The sequence below is a fragment of the Macadamia integrifolia genome, chromosome 3, assembly GCF_013358625.1.
Source record: "Macadamia integrifolia cultivar HAES 741 chromosome 3, SCU_Mint_v3, whole genome shotgun sequence".
NCBI classification, from domain to species: Eukaryota; Viridiplantae; Streptophyta; class Magnoliopsida; order Proteales; family Proteaceae; genus Macadamia; species Macadamia integrifolia.
The window spans coordinates 33,856,995-33,875,139 of NC_056559.1; the positions used below are offsets into that span (position 1 = coordinate 33,856,995).

Here is an 18,145-nt window from a genome sequence, read left to right on the forward strand (position 1 = left end):
GCTCTGTTCTAACTTCTGTCGTGATCTGTAGGCTCTGTATTACTTGTTGTCTAGGTTGCAGTAGAACTTACTCTCTAAAACCCTTTAATTATTCTTGGGTTATTATGAGTACATCAAACTTGTTTGCTTAAAGTAGGCTGAAACATTCAGTAACAAAGGCATTGGTATTTGATGCACCCTGGTTTGGCTGAGATACCAGGGTTGCTGAAAGTTTACTTGGGTTTTCTTAAGTGTAAGAAAAATCTTCTTCACTTGTTATTTTGTTTAATTTTCACGTTTTGTTCCTTAAATCATTCTAAACTTGCATGCCTTCTAGATTATCAGGAAACTTAGAACAAGTGAAAGGGTGTGTGGGAGAGGAAGACACTTTTATTAAGTTGGCATTACAGCTCAAGGAAAACTTGTTATCAGTTGTTGCATTTTACTTTGATAGAGGTGAGGTACTTACCAACAAAATAGATAACAATAAGAGGAGGAGAGGGAGTAAACTTTAAAAACCAAAGCTTGCACTCCTAAAGATTGCCAAAGTTTGCAGGGTCTTCACATTGGGAAAAATAAATAAGGAAGAAGAAAAGTGTTACAGCTAAGATGGTGCTATAAGGATTGTTAAAAGATCTTTTTCTTCTATTCATTGTTTATACCTTTCTTCTAAGATAGGTACATGGTCCGACATTATTTATGACTTTCTTCCACTGACAGTGGTTGCATATAAAATGTACAAGGAGGAATAAGATTCTAAGGACACATGGCAGTGACATTATTTGGCTTGCTAAGTGGGTTATTAAAATATCTTTTTCTTCTATTAGTTGTCTATTTCTTCTATGATAGGAACATGGTCTACACTATTGCTCATACTTTTGTTTTTTGTATTTTTGTATTTTTTTTCTTTTAACTATTCCGTTTGGTAGGAAACATCAAGATCCCCACTTCTTGAGAATCTAAATACACTGCAAGTGGTTGCATTTAAAATTCACTAGCATATTTGACTGGAGTGAGGTGTGAGACCTACTTCAAATGAACAAATTTAGAGGCAGCATAAACCTGTATTACTTTATTCTTATTATTTTTTTAATCTCTTTCCACTGTATTTGTATAGTCACAGGGTTGTTTTTTCCATACTCTTTTATACACGTCAGAGAACCCACGTAAACTTTTAGCAACCCCTGGTGTTTCAGCCCAACCAGGTGCATCAAGTAAAATCCCTATGCCTTTGTTACTGTGTGTTTCAGCCTACTCATCTGTTAGTGCCATTTGACAAGAATCAAGTAGTGGAAAAGAACAATTTAAGCTAACAAGTTTGATGTGTTCTTTCTTCAAAATTAAACATGTGGTCAAGAAAAGGAATAATGAACATCAATTTTTTGCAGATCTAAATACATGTTGAAATGAGACTTGTTCTTCTCTTGGTACTGGAAAATAAAGGACCACATAAAGATTGTACGGTACACACACATACATATTAAGTTAAATCTTGGTTGGAATTTTAACGTGTGGTTGGTCCACATCATTTTCTAAACATTATACTGTTAGAATTGCCATATCCATTTTGTTCTTCCTTTATGAATATAATTCATAGCTTCCTTTCTGACCCATTTGATGGTTGCCAGAGGAAGTCCTCTGTGTAAAGATTATAACCTACAATTGACTGAATATAACAGTCTAAACTCTGAAATTCCTTCCTTCCCATATATTTAATATAAACATCAAATCTCTAAAATTTCTTTCTACCTATCAATTGAATATTAACAATGTACTCACTAAAATTCTACTGCATGTTCTCATCAAATGGTTAGAGGAATGATTTTCAGTTGATCTCAAGCCCAGTTTCCTGACCTTGGGCTCAGGCATGTCAATGAACCTGGCTAAAGGGGTAATATACCTGTCTACCCTTCTTATTGGGACATTTGAGACCTTTTGATATAAATTGATTAGTTAATTAGGCTTTAGTACATGGTCATATTAACCCATGAAATTTATTAAAAGGTTTTTGAGAGTAAGTTCTACTGCAACCTAGCTAGCAAGCAATACAAACAGCCTACAGATCATGACAGAAGGTGGCACAGAGCTTTTGAAGACAGATCCATTCTTAATCTTTAAAGCAAACAAAGGCCTAAAGATCTCCAAAACCAGAGTGAAAGCAGATCCCTCTAGTACCATAGGATCATTTCTTGAGTTCAATTGTAAAAAATAGATGCGTCTTCCCCAGTTGCTTTCCTTTTAAATATCTTAATTTAGACCTTAATCATTCTGTACTTGGCATTGCCTTCTACATTATCAGGAAACTCAGAACAAGTGAAGGGGGTGGGGGTGGGAAGTAGACACTTTTTAAGTTGGCATTACAGCCCAAGGAAAAGTTGATGTAGGTGAAGCGCCCAAACAACAAAGTATGCACATGCTTCTTTGATAAAATGGTCAATTTTGTTTTATTAGAAAAAATGAACTCTGTCCGGGAGCATGGCCCTGCGCCAGCACTGCAGCCAATGGAGCATAAATACGGGCATCGACCAAGACGGCTGCAGTGGTCATTTCGCACCCATTGTGTCTGGGCATGCTCCCAAACAGAGAACACTTTCCTATTGTTTTATTAGCTAAAGTTCCATTTGCTGCCTTAGGAATCACTTCATCTGTGAATGTAGTTTTAACTGTAGCTTGTGTTGGTAGATAATGTACTATTGAGGTTCATAATCTCTGTTAAATCATTAAAACTGTATTGTATCCATTTTGTTGATTCTTGCCTGTACTTTTATTCTTTTTTATTGAAAGGGTTCTTATAAATGTCAGTTAAGGAAGATGTTAAGGGCCACAATGATGGTCTGAAATCTTCATTGGGTTAGAAAAAAAACAGATCAGATTGGATGACCCAAGCAATAAATGAACTTTTGTTGCTCATTCATAAGAATGCAACAGGTCTGGTGGTCATGGACTCCCAGGATACTGGGCATTAGATACTTCAATCTGTCATTTTGAAGATTAGATTTCCTTGAAATGGTAAAGCCTAAAGCAAAATATTGGTATTAAAAATTATGTATCTGTAATGGAGATCCTGGATGTTCTAGTGGAACAGAATATGATAGTTCTTGAGATTTACTGTTATCAAACAACCAAGAACTAACAGCTAAGAGCAGGGCTTAAGTGATTCTTCAGTAAATGTGGGTCAATGATCAACGAACAAAAAGGCCATCAGCCTTCCAATACAAAAGCTCACACTTCTAAAGATTGCCAAATGGTTGGAGGGTCTTTGCATTGCATAGGGTAGAAAGATGAGAGCAGATTGAGCAGATGAGTTAAGCTGGTCTTACAGTCAATGTGTGCCAAGTGTCCAAACGTTAGCTTATTTATCCAATTTTTTAATCCTTTATAACTTTCGTAATCTTTTTTTTTTTTTTTTTTTTATCTCCCCTATTTGGGGGGATTTCAGATCGGGTAGTACCCAATTCAAAATATCTCTATGTTTCTTTTGCTCTCTCTCTCTTTCTCTCTCCTCTTTGTCAACATTTTCTTTCTTTGTTTTTCTTCATGAATCTCTATCCTGTTAGTAACTGAAGTATCAGCTTCCCTTTCTCCCTTTCTGTGGGTGTTCGAGTGCCGATTACTATCTCTGTGGAAACCATCATTGAATGTATCCTACTCCTGATAACCACTTCAATGATAACTAAAGAAAATTGGTAAGAGAGAGAGAGAGAGAGAGAGAGAGAGAGAGACGTGGAATAACACTTGACTTTTACCTTACATCTTTTTTTTTTCTATCTTTCTGCTTTAAATCATTGATGATTCAATTGAAAAAGAAAGATGGGTCTCTCTCTTATGATGATCAAATTCTTGTCTCAATAATCAATAGAATATCTGCTAAAGATTTAAAAAAAAAAAAATTTAGCTACTTGTTAAAGAAGAAAATTGGTAAGAGTTCAAAATTTTCTAATGAGAGAGAGAGAGAGAGAGAGAGAGAGAGAGAGAGAGAGAGAGAGAGAGAGGCAAGGAAGATATTTTGAATCGTGAAAGATATTCACTATTCGATTCAAATTTTCCACAAATAGAGGAGATAACAAGGATTGTGAAAAATATTCACTATTGGATTCAAATTTTTCTTTATTCCAAAATTTTTCACAAATAGAAGAGATAAAAAGGATTGTGAAAAATATTCACTATTGGATTCAAATTTTCCACAAATAGAGGAGATAAAAGGATTCGAATAAATAAGTTAACGGAAGGCTATATTGATTGTAAGACCAGTTAAACTCATCTAATCGTACCAAACAGATGATTCGTTTTTGAGAAAAATTAGGAAAGAAAATAAAGATGAAGAAAAGTATTACAACCAAGATTCTAAGGTTACATATTATTTGGCTACTATTGGTTGTTAAATGTCTTTTTCTTCTACAATAGCCACATGGTCAACATCATTGCTCATACATACTATTGCTATTTAGACTTTTCTGTTTGGTAGGAGGAACCCATCACTTCCCCCCACTTCTAAAAATGATCTTTGCCACCAGGGTATAAATTCGAGTATGAATTTCCAACGGCCAAAAGCAACCAAGTGGTAGAAAATCCTTTCAAAAATCAAAATGGCCAAAGATTTGCATGTAGTTCTGGTTCCATATGCCGCATTTGGCCACCTGCTTCCATTCTTCCATCTCTCCATAGCCTTAGCCAAAGCTGGGATCCATGTCTCCTTCATTTCTACACCTAGAAACATCCAAAGACTCCCCAAACCACCTTCAGAACTATCTGCTTTCATAAACTTGGTGGCATTTCCACTCCCAGTCATCAATAGCAGTTCCTTACCAGAAGGGGCCGAGGCCACCGTCGACGTTTCTTCAGAGAAAGAGGTGGACTTAAGGGCTGCCTATGATCTTTTGTGTCATCCCTTTAAGCAATTCATCGCCAACGAATCACCCAATTGGATAGGTGTTGATATCTTCCCGCATTGGGTGATTGACATTGCCAACGATTTCCATGTGCCAGTTTTCTGCTTTTCTGTCTTCTCGGCTGCCACCATGGTCTTTAGTGGGACACCGGAGTGTTTCACAGGAGAGGGCCTAAAGAAGATCCGTCCATCACCGGAATCCCTGACAACACCCCCTGAGTGGGTCACTTTTCCATCATCCGTGGCCTTCCGGCGTGGCTCTGAAGCCAATGGTTGCTATTATATGTTTTATAACGGGCATCTGGGTGAAAGAGTGAGTAAAGTTCTAAAAGGGTGCAAGGCTGTGGCTGTTCATAGTTGCAAGGAAATTGAAGGTGATTACTTGGAAGTACTTAAGAAGATTTTCCAGAAACCAGTTATTCCTGTGGGATTATTTCCACTGGATCAGCCAGAGCAAAGGGATTATGGTGAGGAGTGGCTTAAAACATTTAACTGGCTTGATCAGCAAAAACCCAAGTCTGTTGTGTTTGTTGGCTTTGGAAGTACATGTAAGTTGAGCAAAGATCAAGTTCATGAGATAGCTTATGGGCTAGAGCTTTCCAATCTTCCATTCCTATGGTCACTCATTAAACCTGAAGATGCATCTGAAATTGCCGATGATGTCGATATTTTACCTCCAAGCTTCATAAAGAACACGGCTGGCCGAGGTTTGGTGTGTATGGGATGGGCTCCTCAAGTGGAAATTTTAGCCAATCCTGCCATTGGAGGATCGATGTTTCATGCTGGGTGGGGTTCTGTGATAGAGAATCTTAGGTATGGTAATCGACTCATTGTGTTGCCTCTTGTTTTCGATCAAATATTAAATGCTAGGTTGTTGGTGGACAAGGGTTTGGCTGTTCAAGTTAAGCAAAATGAAGACGGGTCATTTAGTAGGGATGCCATTGCAAAGTGTCTGAGGCAAGCCATGGCCTCAGAAGAAGGGAACCAGATAGGCCTCAAAGCAGCAGAAGTCGCTGCTGCTGTTGTCGACCATCCGACCCTGCATCAAGAGCACATACGTGAGTTTGTCCAGTATCTGAAGAATGGGGTTGCAACACAAACTTGATCTTCCTTTCCATTGCCTTGGGAATAATGAAAACCCTTCCACTTCTTCCTCTGCATCCTTATTGTTCTGCCTTCATAAACATATAATGTGTAGCTTCCTTTGTGACCCATTTGATGGTTGTGAAAACGGAACTCTGTGTAAAGATCATAACCTGTTTACTGAATATAACTATCTAATCTTTAAAATTTCTACCAACCTATCAATTGAATATTAACAATCGACTCTCTTAAAATTTCTTCATGCATGTTCTCACCAAATGGTGAGGAATGATTCTCAGTTGAGAAGATCTCAGGTGACCTATAATATGATAAGCTCAGTTTCCTGACCTTAAGCTTGGGCATAAAAATGGACCCAATTAAAGGGGTAATATGATATGCCTGCCTGCCTTCTTATTGGGAGATTTGGTATTTTTTGGTATGACCTGACCAGTTAATTAGGCTTTAGTACATGGTCATAATAACCCATGAAATTAATTAAAATGTTTTAGAGAGTTGAGTTCTACTGCAACCTAGCCAACAAGAAATACAGACAGCTTACAGACAGCTTACAGACCATGACAGAAGTTGGCACTTGGCACAGAGCTTATGAAGACAGATCCATTCTTGAATCTTTAAAGCAACAAAGGCCTAACTGCCTAAGGATCTCCAAAAACCAGAGTGAAAGCAGATCACTCTAGTACCTATTTCTTGACTTCAATTGTAAAAAAATAGGTCTGTTTTCTTTCCATTTAAATTTCTTAATTTTAATGTTTTTAGACCTAAATCATTTTGTCCTTGGCAATGCCTTCTAGATTATCAGGAAAGTTAGAACAAGTGAAGAGGAGGGGGTTGGGGGGATACGCTATTGTTAAGTTGACATTACAGCCCAAGCAAAAGTTGGTATCAGGTGCATTTTACTTTGATAGAGGTGAAGCATCCAAACAACAAAATAGACAACAACAGAAGGAAGAGAGGATTGAACTTGCCTCTTTAATAAAATGATAACATGATAAATTTTATTAACTAAAGTTCCAGTTATGGCTTTGGAATAATTTAATCTGTAAATGTAGTTTTCAACTGTAGCTTGTATTTGTAGATAATGTATTATGAAGTTCATAGTTAAATCATTAATATTGTATCCAGTTTGATGATTCTTGCCTGTATCTTAGTCTTCTTATTGAAAGGGTTCTCATAAATGTTAGTTAAGAAAGATGTTAAGGACCACATTGTCTGAAATCTTCATTGGGTTAGAAAAAACAGATTAGATCGGATAACCCCAAGCAATAAATGTACCTTTTTGGTTCATTCATAAGAATGCAACAGGTCTGATGGTCATGACAGTACAAGAAAAGGGATTTTAGGTGACAATATTTAACGATGGGCATACATATTCCGTCTCCAAAAATGGCATTTGTTATAGTGTGAACTCACAGGATATTAGGCATGAGATATTTCAATCTGTAAGTGCGGGTTCACTAAGCTAGGTTTGAAGTGAAATGAGATTGACATATACACTTTGGTTCTAGATCTCTGCCGCTTAAAACTGTGATCTCTAGGTTGGTCCTTGGCTAACTGTGGCATCATTGCTTTGAATTTTGATCAGTACCTGTGCTGTCCTTGGATTTTTTTTTTGAATAAATTATATCTCATTACAGCATGACCTAAGAACCTTGTTCCAATCATTAATATGGTCCTTAACATATGGAGTTGAAAGCACTTTATATACAAAAGATACATCCTTCCATTACACAATTAAAATTTTGAAGGAAAAAAAAAGAAAGAAAAAAGGTCACAACCATACAAGTACTTGTTCTTCTTCCCTACAATGACTCCAACACCTGAATGAGAAGATGAAGTGTCCAATTAACGTGGCTGATGACTGGCATCTATGGAGGGGATGTGTCTAATTTCATGGGTGTCCTCTTCTCTATCAAACCTGCCCCAGAATTCCTCAGACATATGATGAATTCTGGAGTAGTGATTGAGGCCATGGCTGGAGTTCTGACTATTCCTTGGATAATGACTGGACGAGTGCTTATGAAGGGAATAGTCGGCTTAGAGAAGTTTTGATAGATGGCTTAGAGTTGAAGGGAAAAACAACTCTTTAAATGTCGATCTAAGGAAGGAAGCTGAGAAGCATTTTGGTGGGCCTCTGGAGTTCATGGAAGAGGAGCAAGACTTGACATTGAGTTCTAATTAATTGCAGGAAATGTTAGATAATTATCTCCAATGAAGAGGAAATCCCTGGAGCTTACTATTACCTTGTGTAAAGGCCTAATTACAATAAATACTGGCATGGGTTGAATGAGGATATGTAGATTGTAGCATTAATGAAACAACATTGAGGAAAATATTTAGTTTTCATAATCCTCCCCCGATGAGAACATGAAAGATTGAGCAGCTGATGCCAAGTTGCCAACCGTGCCTCAAATCATGGGAGAGAATATATCTCCAATTCTTAATGAGCGCCCTCCTTCTCACCCTTGTCCCTCAACGGTAAAGAAGGAAGGATAGAGGTCTGTTTAGATCAGGATTCTAATTTAAATGCATGTACTAATTTGGAGGATTCGGTCCATTCAAATGAGGAGAGAGGGGACGGTTTATGCTTCTGTTCATGGATCGAACCAGGATTCTGGATCTGGATCGGACCATGATTCTGGATCGGGACATCTTTCAATAACTCATGAAGCTTCTCTTCCAAATATACCTCTTCATTAAACATCCCCATCTCCTGCATTTCCTCTGTACTGAGATTGGGCTTGACTTCTTTTATTAGTCTCTTAAAGATGTCTTTCAGACTGATATCTTTCGATACATAAGCCCAAGCACGACACTCAAAATGACGCTTAACTTCTTCATTGTTGTAAACCTTCGTGGCAAGAGTTGTATTACCAATGCCTCCCATTCCTGCTATGCAAATAGGGTGGCATCTATCTTCCTTTCGCACTAGTTCTGCTACCAATTTCTCTATATTTTCATTCAACCCAAAAATGTCTTTGGGAGTAGCATCATCTTGAGGAGAGGATCTTCTTAGTTGTTGAAACCTATCTTGTGGAGAAAGGTTCCTCCTTTCTCCTCCCAGTGAGACACCATCTTTCCTATTAATCCCGTACCTTTTCATTTCATCACCAATCTTTTGGATCCGAGTTTTGACCTCTTCAACCTTCTTCCCTACAGTATAAAGGTTTAACCCCTTTTGGTAAATGCAGGCATTCTTCTTTAGGGAACCCAAGAATCTTCTCCTCCATGAAGTACCATCTAAAACATCTTCATCTGCAACCTTAAGGATGTAGGTGTCGATGATGTCTTCGATATCAAAAGCAGCATCTCTAATTTTAGACACCCAAGTGCGTACTAGGGAGCCTTCGTCTTGCCTTGAATCAGCATCTTCCAAGAAGCTCTGTATCCAGATCAACTCATCCCGTAGATCCTCCACTTGGTCCTTCACACCAAGCAAGAAACTTGCTTGCTGAATGAGCAGGTCCCCAAGCCTACCGACAACAAAAGAAACAACTTCTCGTGCCATGTTGCGGTCACCCTTTTCTTCTCTGTTGTGTTGCTAGACTCCTCTGTTACGCTTGCATCTGCAAAAGTAAATAAGATTAAACCTTAAGCTTAAATTTGATTACTAATCAAGATTATATTTTGGAATGCTGGGTGCACCTGTAATGGCGATCCTGGGTGTTCTACGTTCTACTAGAACAGAATATGATGTGCTTGGAGATCTTAACAGCTACGAGCAGAGTGGAATTGGTTCTTCGGTGGACTCTCGGTCAACGATCACTGGACATGATATCGATCAGACTTTCTAAAACCAAAGCTCCACCCACTTCTACAGATTGTCAAAGGTTGCAGGGTCTTCTTCAGATCGGGAAGAAAGATGGGAAATCGAAAATCTTTAGTTGAGATTTTGTTTTTAAAATCTTGCTTGCTGAATGAGCAGGTCCAAGGTAGTTACAAGTGATTGTTGTAACTTGTAACCATATTTTTTCCCCTTTTAATCTTTATGTTGTTCACTTTTAGGTTGATGGATGTTTCACCCCCCACCCCCCACCCCCCACCCCCCACTTTCTAGACTTTCTAGAGATTGATGCTGGGGTGTCAATTGGATGGTACGGTTTCCTTTTGGTTGGGTTGAATCGATTTTGATCTACGAATGAGAGAGATCAAAACCAATCCGTTAAGGAACTTCGGTTTTCGATTGGTTTTGATTTTGATCCGGTTTGGATTCAATTTATTTCAGTTTTTCATTATCGGGTTAATATCGATTTAGATCGGTTTATTATTCGGCTTGTACCATAATGAATCTTACATTCCTAACTTATAGTAACAAGATTTGATGAAAAAACATTTTAAATTTATGATTAAATCATGGTTTATCGTTGTAAATGAAAGATAAGTAATATTGAAACCAATGGATAACAAATTACTAAGAAGATAATTAATATTGAAATCACAAAATGAACACTATTATTCAATCACTCATTTAACTATCCAACTAGTTAATCAATGGATGCATTATTACAATTTACAAATCAATCTTTCTATTCATAACCTAATATTCAATGATTTGTAGCAATTCCCCCTACAATAAAAATTTTTCTCACTAATATTGTAAAAAAATGGATGGTTAATTCACCAATTTATAATCTCATAATCATTTATTTTTTTATTGATTTTATTTAGTTTGGTTATTGATCGGTTCGGTTTGGACCGATTTTCAGCCAATCCCAACATATCTCAGCCCAAAACCAATCTAATAAGGATCGATATGATTTGATTTGAATTTTATTGGTCGATTTCGATCGATTTTATCTATTCGAACTAGGTTTTGGCACCCCTAGATTGATGCATGGTAGTCGACATTATATGGTTTCTATTAGGGTTTAAAATGTCTTTTTCTTCTATTCATTGTTTATATGACTTTTTTTCTATGATAGCCACGTGGTGGACATTCCTGCTTATACATACCATTGGTATTTTGACTTTTATATTTTGTAGGAATCCATCAATATCCCACTTTGGAGAATATAAATGTAATTTTATATAATTCAAAAGTAGCATAAGCCTATGTTACTTTCTTTCTTCCTCTAATATCTCCGGGAATCTTGATTTTCAAACATTTATTTTGTCTTGACAAACTTTATATGGATTAAACTTCACATATGAGTAGGGACCAAAAATAGTACATATACTTACGGAATCCTATTTAAAAAATTAGGCTTTTAGTGGGCAAAAAAAAAATTTTTATTTTTATTTTGCATTAAATTTTTGTCCCCATAAATAATGCAAATTTCATTCAAAAAAGATTGAATTATGTCTTTTGTGGAAGATTGAATTATGATCACACGTCATACTAGATACACCATTAATTTGGTAAAATCATCTTGTACCTACACCTTTTTTTCTTTTTCCAATCATTCATTCTGTCCTTGGGTGGTCTAATGAGTAGTGATTGAGTACTATTTTTTGGTAAGATAGTGATTGAGTACTACACTATTAGATGGTTATTCATTCCTACACCCCTCCCCCCCTCCCCCTCCAAAAAATAAAATACTAGATGGTTATTCATTCATTCCCTTTTTTTTTTTTCTCCAGTTGATGTTCATTTTCCCTTTTTTGGATGAATAATTTTGAAAAAAGAAAACATCAAACCTGTTTGCTTAAATTGTTCCTTTCCACTACTTTACTTCTTGTCAAGTAGCATTAACAGAAATATAGGCTGAAAAATTAAAAAATATGCACCAGCCGGGAATCGAACCCGGGTCTGTACCGTGGCAGGGTACTATTCTACCACTAGACCACTGGTGCTTTGATGTATTTTTTATCTGTTATCTTATTTAAACGAAGAGTTTTTTTCCCCACCAACACCCATCCATGAGCTGCTCACGTTAGGCTTAACTCAACTCATAGAAAGAGAAGAGAGAGAGAGAAAAGCCTGCAACAGTTGGAAAGATTTTAATCCAAACCAATGAGCTATGAAGATGAAAGACAACTTTGATTGTTCTGTGATTTATTGGTTTACAACATACACTATACACTTTCCATTAGGCAAAATTCTAGGTACATTTTCAGTGTTCAGCGTTCTGAATACATTTTTTTTTACAGGAAATTGTGGTTGTTGAATATTTCTACAAGATGTAGAAACCAAGAGGAATCAAAAACAGTATTATTAGTAAATTGAGACAGTGGAAGAGGGTCCTGAATTTTCCAAGATTGTGGATTTCTGTAACCAGTACTGCTTGAACTTCTGTCTTGCAAGCTCCGCGTAATTAAAGTCGACGATTTTATTGACATGGTCCTGCATTGTAAACCAGTAAAGGATTAACCATGAGGTTAAATTTCAAAATCCTAAATTATGGTTCATGTACAATAAGTATGTCTCATCCTCCACGAGTTGTGGGAAGGAGATCCACTATAGCTATCCTGTCTAGTTTATTTTGCATATTTCAATGTTGCTTTAAAAACTCTTCCCATTGCTTCTCACCCTCCCTCCAAGAAATTTTTTAAAATCCTTTGATCATCCAAAGGAACTGCAAGTGTGTGTGTGTGTGTGTGTGTGTTATGGATGAAAAGCATAGGTCAGAAGCAGATACCGAAATTATTCCCCATAAGCGCCAAAGCAGATGGCTTGCAAGAGTATACTTCTCAATGTCTTCGAGTAACTGCTCCACCTCATGGTCTCTGGGTTCATTACCTATACGATCAAGATATTAAGTTTGATTAGAGAATCCATCATTATCTCCGAAAAAAACTGTTTCATTTCTGCAAATTATGACTTTAAAACACAATCTAACAGAATCCATTTAAGAATTTGATGTTCTTCCTAGGAGATGTAATGATCAAGGGAATTAATATTCATTGTCTGACTTTATATTTCTCAAAGTCATGTGAATCAGTGTTCAGCCTAGGTGGTGCATTGTTTATTTTGAGATCAATCTTAGACAATTTCAGAAATTTTCTGCTTCATAAACCGAGAACACCTTAATCCATTTGAATAATGCTAACTTTTAGACAGGTTATGGCTAACCATGTTTTGAAACAAAATTCTTTTATACATTCAATTAAGAAAACAGTCTTACCGGAAGAACTAAGATATACATGGACAAAGCTTTTGCGCTTCTTCAAATCTGTTGCAAGGGCAGGTCAAGAACGCAACATTGATAAGGCCCTCAAAGGAATCATAAACTCAAGTAGCTTGCCTAACTTTCTTCATAATAATAATAATAATAATAATAAGACGTATTAAAACACAGGAACAATGGAATCTGAACTGTCACCTACCTGGATATTGACTAAAGTCTAAAATATGAGGTTTGTCAGAATGATAATCTGCAGCCTTCTCACAGAAGTGATTAGCAATGTCATAAGCAACTGGGTTGTAACCTGCATACTCATAATCCTGCAAAAAAGGGAGACTCAAGAGAATCAATGCAAGTTTTCTGTGATACTTCAGTGAGCCTCTTAAGAAAATACAATTGAAAGCTTTCATGGTTTCACCAGATTAACTGGATATCTGGGAACAGGACCATAAGAATTCTATCACAAAACAAGGACAGTACCTTTGAATACTACTAATTTGTGGGATTAGTGTAGCTGAACGTATGGAATGAAATAAATGGAAATATGCTGTCAACTTAATTGTGTTGGATCAACTCAAGTTCTTGACATAGCAGATCTTGAATACTGAAGTTAGAATCATGTCAACTAAAACATCTTTCACTGAAGGTTGAATTTGTACCAGAGGAATATCTCTTTTCTCTAGATACAATCGTGCACTTCTGTCCTTATCAAATGCTAATTATTGGGAAAGTCAATTATTATTGTAGGACATACACATAATTACTGACACATATTTGTTGGAATTGGAAACTTACAATTATAGTGATTGATCTTGTCTTCTCGTCGATCATTATGTTGCCATACTGCAAATCATTGTGGCAAAATCCAACACATTGATGGTCCGCAGACAATTTCTTTTCCAATTCAAGGATTTCCTCATCTAAAGCATCCAAACAAAATTCTTTGACTTCCTCAGGTGAACACAAACCTTTAGCCTTTTTAACCCAATTCCTGAAACCATAAGAAACTGTTCGGCTTAGTATCTTTAATAAGAAGTCCTCACTCACCAATATAAAAAGAGGGGAAGTGTCTGTACCTCATTCTGTCCCAGAGGTGGACTTTCCTTGGACCTGGCATATCAAGATCATTGAACTCCCTCAACTTGGCTGCTATAAGAGCAGATATTTCATGGTCCTTCATGTCACTAGCTGATAACGTCTGAAAATTTTAAAGTAAAGAAAATGGTAAAGTTAATATATCATTCTTCACAGTGAGATTACTGTTGCCTGAAATTTCAAAGTGAAACTACTAAAGGTTACATATCTAACAGAAAAGACTAAGACATCTAAATTTCATACAGAAATTATTCACAATTAGATTACTGTTGCCAGAAATTTCAAAGGTTCTTTATTATATAACATCTAAATATTTACGAAGAATTTCTTCACAATGAGATTATTGTTGCCTGAATTTCAAAGTGAAAATGCTACAAGTTATATATCATGAAACCAATGTTTGAATGATTTCTAACAGAACAGACTAAGACCTCTAAATTTCATAAAGAAATTCTTCAGAATGATATTAGTGTTGCATACCCGTGCATGAATGAACTCCTCAATTCGACCAATTGGAGACCGCGCAAGAAGGCGAGGCCCCTGTCCATGCTTTGACATGTACTCAAAAGTTTGGATCTCATCAGCACGGTCAAAGAAGACATCCACACCTTCACCATAAAGGCGAACAAGAACTTTATGCTCCCCTGTTTTCTTCAGCCAGTTTATCTGAAAAACTTTATTGGTCATTGCACCCTTTAATGGGATCACTTGCAAGGATTTTGATTCAGTTATATCATCCAAACTAGAATCCAAAGACCTCAAAATCTCCATTACTTGTCCGAGGAGATGATCTTCATGGTCGTTCGTGACAATATCATCTGTTACAGCCATCCTCAAAGAACCAAGAAATCACTGAATGGAAATTGTATTTGGAGAAGGATCCCTTGGATGAAGCAAAACTAATGAATCTCTTAGTATGAGATCTTTAATCTGCTGAAAAGAAAAAGAAAACAATGTAATCGACTCAATTATTCCAATCACCCCAAACAACAAAAGGAGTAATTAAGAAAAAAAAATAAAACCAAAACCTCAACCTCAATCTTCTAGAACGGAACAAGAAATAATACCTCATTTTAGATTAAAGTCATCAAAGTCTCAATCTTTGGACAAGAAATAATACCTCATTTTAGATTAAAGTCATCCTAGTCTCAATCTTGGAAAAAAGAACAAGAAATATACCTCAATTTAGATGAAATTCATCAAAGTCTCTAGATGCACTGAAATTTCTCTCTCTCTCTCTCTCTCTCTCTCTCTCTACTTGTCCAATATTTTCTGGGAAAAACAGTATCTAATGCGCCAATGCAAGGGAAACAAAGACTAGTTATATTGTTTCTCCATACTAGACCCAATTCTTACGAACCCAATCTTTCACCGGGAAAGAACAGAGAAAACAAAAAGAAATCCACAACTAGTGATAAAATTGGTCATAAAACTGATAGCTGAGCATCAATATCTCTTGGAACTTCCCAAGAATCCCAGAACTTCCATTGAAGTTTAACAAAAGAAAAATACTAAGGAACCCAAGTAGGGACATTAACAATCTAGAACTTCCCACCATTACAAGACCTTAATTAGCAAGAAGCAGAGAGAATTCAAAAGCACTAAAAAATGTAGAGAGAGAGTGACTTACAATATCTGCAGAGAACCAGAAAAGTAGAAGAAAATGAGAGAAAACCCACAGCTGCGAAATCCCATGAACTCCCATTCTCTCGTAACTTGTCTATAGATACAGGTGATCAAAGTACAGATTGGAGAAGCGCCTGTGCCGAAATGTCTAATGTCCAGGTTTGGAATTTTGGAGTAGTTGCTGAGTTGGATTGGATAAGATGCAGAGAGAGAGAGAGAGAGAGAGAGAGGTTGTTGTGTTGGTATCTCCGAAGCAACAAGTAGAGAAGGTCTGTGTCCCGATTGTAATTGTCAACACGAGGTCAGCACGTGAATTCTCAGACTCTTTAGTTGACAATAGTGTGGGGCCGGACTTCGTTATCTGAAGTCTGAAGTCTGGACACAGATCTGAGAAGGAAAATATCTTCCGTGTGAGTCAGCATTGGGCACCAAACGTCATCGGATCACGCATTTAGCGTGTTGACAAGGTTATGCGATCACGGTGCGAGCCTCCAGCCAAGATGGCACTTAGTTTGACGGGACCTGGGCTAACTTGCCCTTGTACATATAAATATATAGTGGAGAAATATTCTTTGTAGGGAGCGTAGCCTCCATCAATGCCCCAGAGTTCTGTACCTCTCCTTTGGTGTATGGGTCATTTCACATAGAACACTCCCACATATATTATATACTCAGTATACATGATAATATCATACATGTAGAAACAATAGGCCTAGATCGGCTTTGCCTAACGTTGAAATGACAAAAATAAGGTTTGCCAAGGTAAATCAAGGTTAACCCAATATTAGGATGGGTTGAGTTGAGCCCAATAGAACTAGGCCTAGGCTGCGATATTCAAGCATGATCTTCGATTGGGTTGGACCTAGTTTTAGCTAAGGGATCCAAGGTTGGGTTAGAGTTTTCAAAGACCTGACCTAACCCGACCTATTGCACTCACAAAGATTCAAGCCAAAGATTTCTAGGCTCAGTGTAAATCACAATTGTGGTTTTTTTTTTCTCCCGATGTTGATTACACCATGCAAAACCCAAAATAATAATAAGATTAGGTGAAGAGCCATATTTTTTTTTTTTTTTTTTTTCTTTTTGGCTACTTCTTAATGAATTTCCCATTGAGACTTTACTCATGCACAACGGCTAGAGGAAATGAGGGGGAGGGGGACACACTAATACAAACTCACACATCCATATAATAGGAGTTTAACCATTAACCTTCTTACGCCTACTTTTCAAGTAGAGCTGCAAGCCAATGCGCTAGGCACTAGATATACAATATCTCCGTTTCAAGAAAGATGTGATAATGTTTGTAAAATTCAAGTCTTCGTGAGTCGATTCATATTGTTTAAATTTCAGAATTTGAGGACAAGTTGAATTATCTAAAATTCAAAATTAATGCCATCAAACCTTCTTTGTAATATTAGATATTTGTGGCATCTTTTTTATTTTCAACAACTTCTGCATATAATATACTCATTTTGGTTGAAATTCAAACAATCAAATGGAGTGGGACTCCTTAAAAAGAGGAATTAAAAGGGGGAGTATCTCTTGGCATGGTTGTGGCTTCTAGTGGAGCATTGGCCTAAGTCCTTTTAGAGAGTTCGCGTGTTCCATTCTCTCCCTTATCATATGTGTGATGTCTTGTTTGTAGAAACGTAACCCTAAAACGATGCAGAAGATAATGGAAAAACAAAACAAACAATGCACACGGATTTTACGAGGTTCAGCAAGGTTGCCTACGTCCCCGGTGAGATGAGATCCTGCTTCACTATCAATGGAGAATAGGGTTACAGCACTCGTCCTCACACCTCTCAGTATTGCTTGCATTACAGAGAAAGAAACCCTCGCTACAAATATATAGCGAAAAAACCCTAATCCGGATTAAACTACAATTGCCACCCTAATCCGGATTAAACTATAATTGCCACCTTAATCCGGATTAAACTACAATTGCCCTCAAATAAAAAATTCGAGCGGGGGGCTGCGCCCCCCTACACCCTCTGCTATGCAGGGGGGCCTCCTACCCCCCTTTCAACCCCCACGGCCCGCTAACCGGCTAGCGGGACCACCGTCCTGGCTGTCTAGGTGCTGCACCAGTACTCTCTGGATAAAACTGCGACGGAATACAAGACATCATACACCAACATTGTTTCCCCCTTTCCCTTGGTCGATAGAGAGAACGTGATACAATTCAATGAAGGAGAAAGAATGCTCCTACATTGGAGGGAGGAGAAAGATAAATATAAGGAAGTGCTAGTGTATGCTACACAGTCTAAAAGGAAGTCAATCCCTTCAATAAGGCTGTGCTTGGTAGTGAAGAGAAGAAAAGAAAAGAAAAGAAAAAAGTACACTTTTTCTTGGGTGAAAAATTTCTCTTTGCACTTAATAGGTCTTCACC

General features: G+C 37.2%; 2 protein-coding genes and 1 non-coding gene across 4 annotated transcripts; 1 reads left to right on the forward strand and 2 right to left on the reverse strand.

The window, feature by feature from the left end:
• Positions 1-4,512: 4,512 nt before the first annotated feature.
• On the forward strand, positions 4,513-6,161 carry LOC122073597 (putative UDP-rhamnose:rhamnosyltransferase 1). The gene has a single exon (XM_042638193.1). The coding sequence runs from the start codon at positions 4,566-4,568 to the stop codon at positions 5,970-5,972; it is 1,407 nt and encodes a 468-aa protein (XP_042494127.1). The 5' UTR covers positions 4,513-4,565; the 3' UTR covers positions 5,973-6,161.
• A 5,438-nt stretch (positions 6,162-11,599) lies between these two features.
• Positions 11,600-15,966, reverse strand: LOC122074764 (probable choline kinase 2). 2 transcript variants are annotated; one of them, XM_042639726.1, is made up of 8 exons: positions 15,758-15,966; positions 14,608-15,057; positions 14,109-14,230; positions 13,828-14,023; positions 13,235-13,352; positions 13,033-13,080; positions 12,547-12,647; positions 11,600-12,251 (listed from the first exon to the last, which is right to left on the reverse strand). In XM_042639726.1, the coding sequence occupies exons 2-8, from the start codon at positions 14,956-14,958 to the stop codon at positions 12,123-12,125; spliced, it is 1,065 nt and encodes a 354-aa protein (XP_042495660.1). In that variant the 5' UTR covers positions 14,959-15,057; positions 15,758-15,966; the 3' UTR covers positions 11,600-12,122. The 2 variants fall into 2 exon arrangements, with proteins under 2 accessions (XP_042495660.1, XP_042495659.1); XM_042639725.1 differs by having other exon boundaries at positions 14,608-15,060.
• On the reverse strand, positions 11,691-11,761 carry TRNAG-GCC. Its single transcript has one exon. It is a non-coding gene; the product is annotated as a tRNA-Gly (tRNA).
• Positions 15,967-18,145: the final 2,179 nt, after the last annotated feature.